Source organism: Sinocyclocheilus grahami, unplaced genomic scaffold (assembly GCF_001515645.1).
Source record: "Sinocyclocheilus grahami isolate Dianchi unplaced genomic scaffold, SAMN03320097.WGS_v1.1 scaffold986.1, whole genome shotgun sequence".
NCBI lineage: Eukaryota > Metazoa > Chordata > Actinopteri > Cypriniformes > Cyprinidae > Sinocyclocheilus > Sinocyclocheilus grahami.
Window position 1 is genome coordinate 313055 of NW_015506165.1, and position 1015 is coordinate 314069.

The 1015-nt window shown below is 30.6% G+C and overlaps 1 protein-coding gene across 1 annotated transcript in view; it reads right to left on the minus strand.

Moving 5' to 3' along the window:
- Positions 1-30: 30 nt before the first annotated feature.
- Positions 31-1015, minus strand: part of LOC107565187 (dnaJ homolog subfamily A member 3, mitochondrial-like) — a 4645-nt gene continuing 3660 nt past the window's right edge. Inside the window, exons 7-8 of the mRNA XM_016250408.1 lie at positions 237-365; positions 31-150 (exon numbers count right to left, since the gene is read on the minus strand). Of these exons, the coding sequence (XP_016105894.1) occupies positions 31-150; positions 237-365 (249 nt within the window). The remainder of the gene's footprint in view (positions 151-236; positions 366-1015) is intronic.

Here is a 1015-nt window from a genome sequence, read left to right on the forward strand (position 1 = left end):
TGTGTGTGTGTGTGTGTGTGTGAATGCCTCTTACTTAGGAATTTTGATTTTGATATATACAAAATGATCTCCATAACCGAAGCTATTCACGCGTGGGATGCCTTTTCCTGCCAGTCTGATCTTGTGGTCTGTCTGAATGCCTGGAGGAATCTGCAAGAAACACATTTCCTTTTAGTCATATTATACTGTGCCAAGGCACAATTAAAGCCACAATAAAAGTCCTTTTATTTTCTAACCGCAATGTCGATGGTGCTGTACAGGCCCTGTGCTCTGGCTGTTCCTCCTAGTATCGCCTGTGCTACTGAAATCATCACATCAGAGTGGATATCAGTGCCATCACGACGAAACACTGGACTCCTCTGGACCTGCAACATGGGAAGAGATATACACACATGTAAGTCGGAATAAAGTAATATAGACAACTAGCAATTTAACAGAAATAATTTATGAAGAAAACACTAAATAAATGCAGAGAAAATAAACTACTAGTATAAAACTAAGTAGTATAACAAATTGTGTCAATTAAAATCAAACAATTCTAATAATAAAAAATAAATGCTAGTAATAATAGGCAGTGTGAAATTAGAAACTAGCAATTTAATATATAGGGATGAATTACAAGAATAACATTAAGCAAGTATTATTAAAAGGTATAGTAAAAGTGAAACAACTATAGAGAAAAAAACAAAACAATAGTATAAAATGAAATAAAATATAACAAAAGAATAATGTAAAACCAGTACACGAATTAGTAATAATTACCAAATGTAATAAACGGGAATAAATTATGACAAATAAATATAAAAACACTACTGTAAACTAAAAAGCAGTGTAAAATTTGAAATTAATATAATAAATAGGAATAAATTATGACGATAACATTGATTAAAACAACAGTTACTAACGGATAGTAAAATGAAATAAAATCAATACGACTAAATATGCCAATATTTGTGAAAAATGATCATGCTATGGCCCCAAAAAGTATGTTTACTTAAAGACTTTTTTTTTTTTT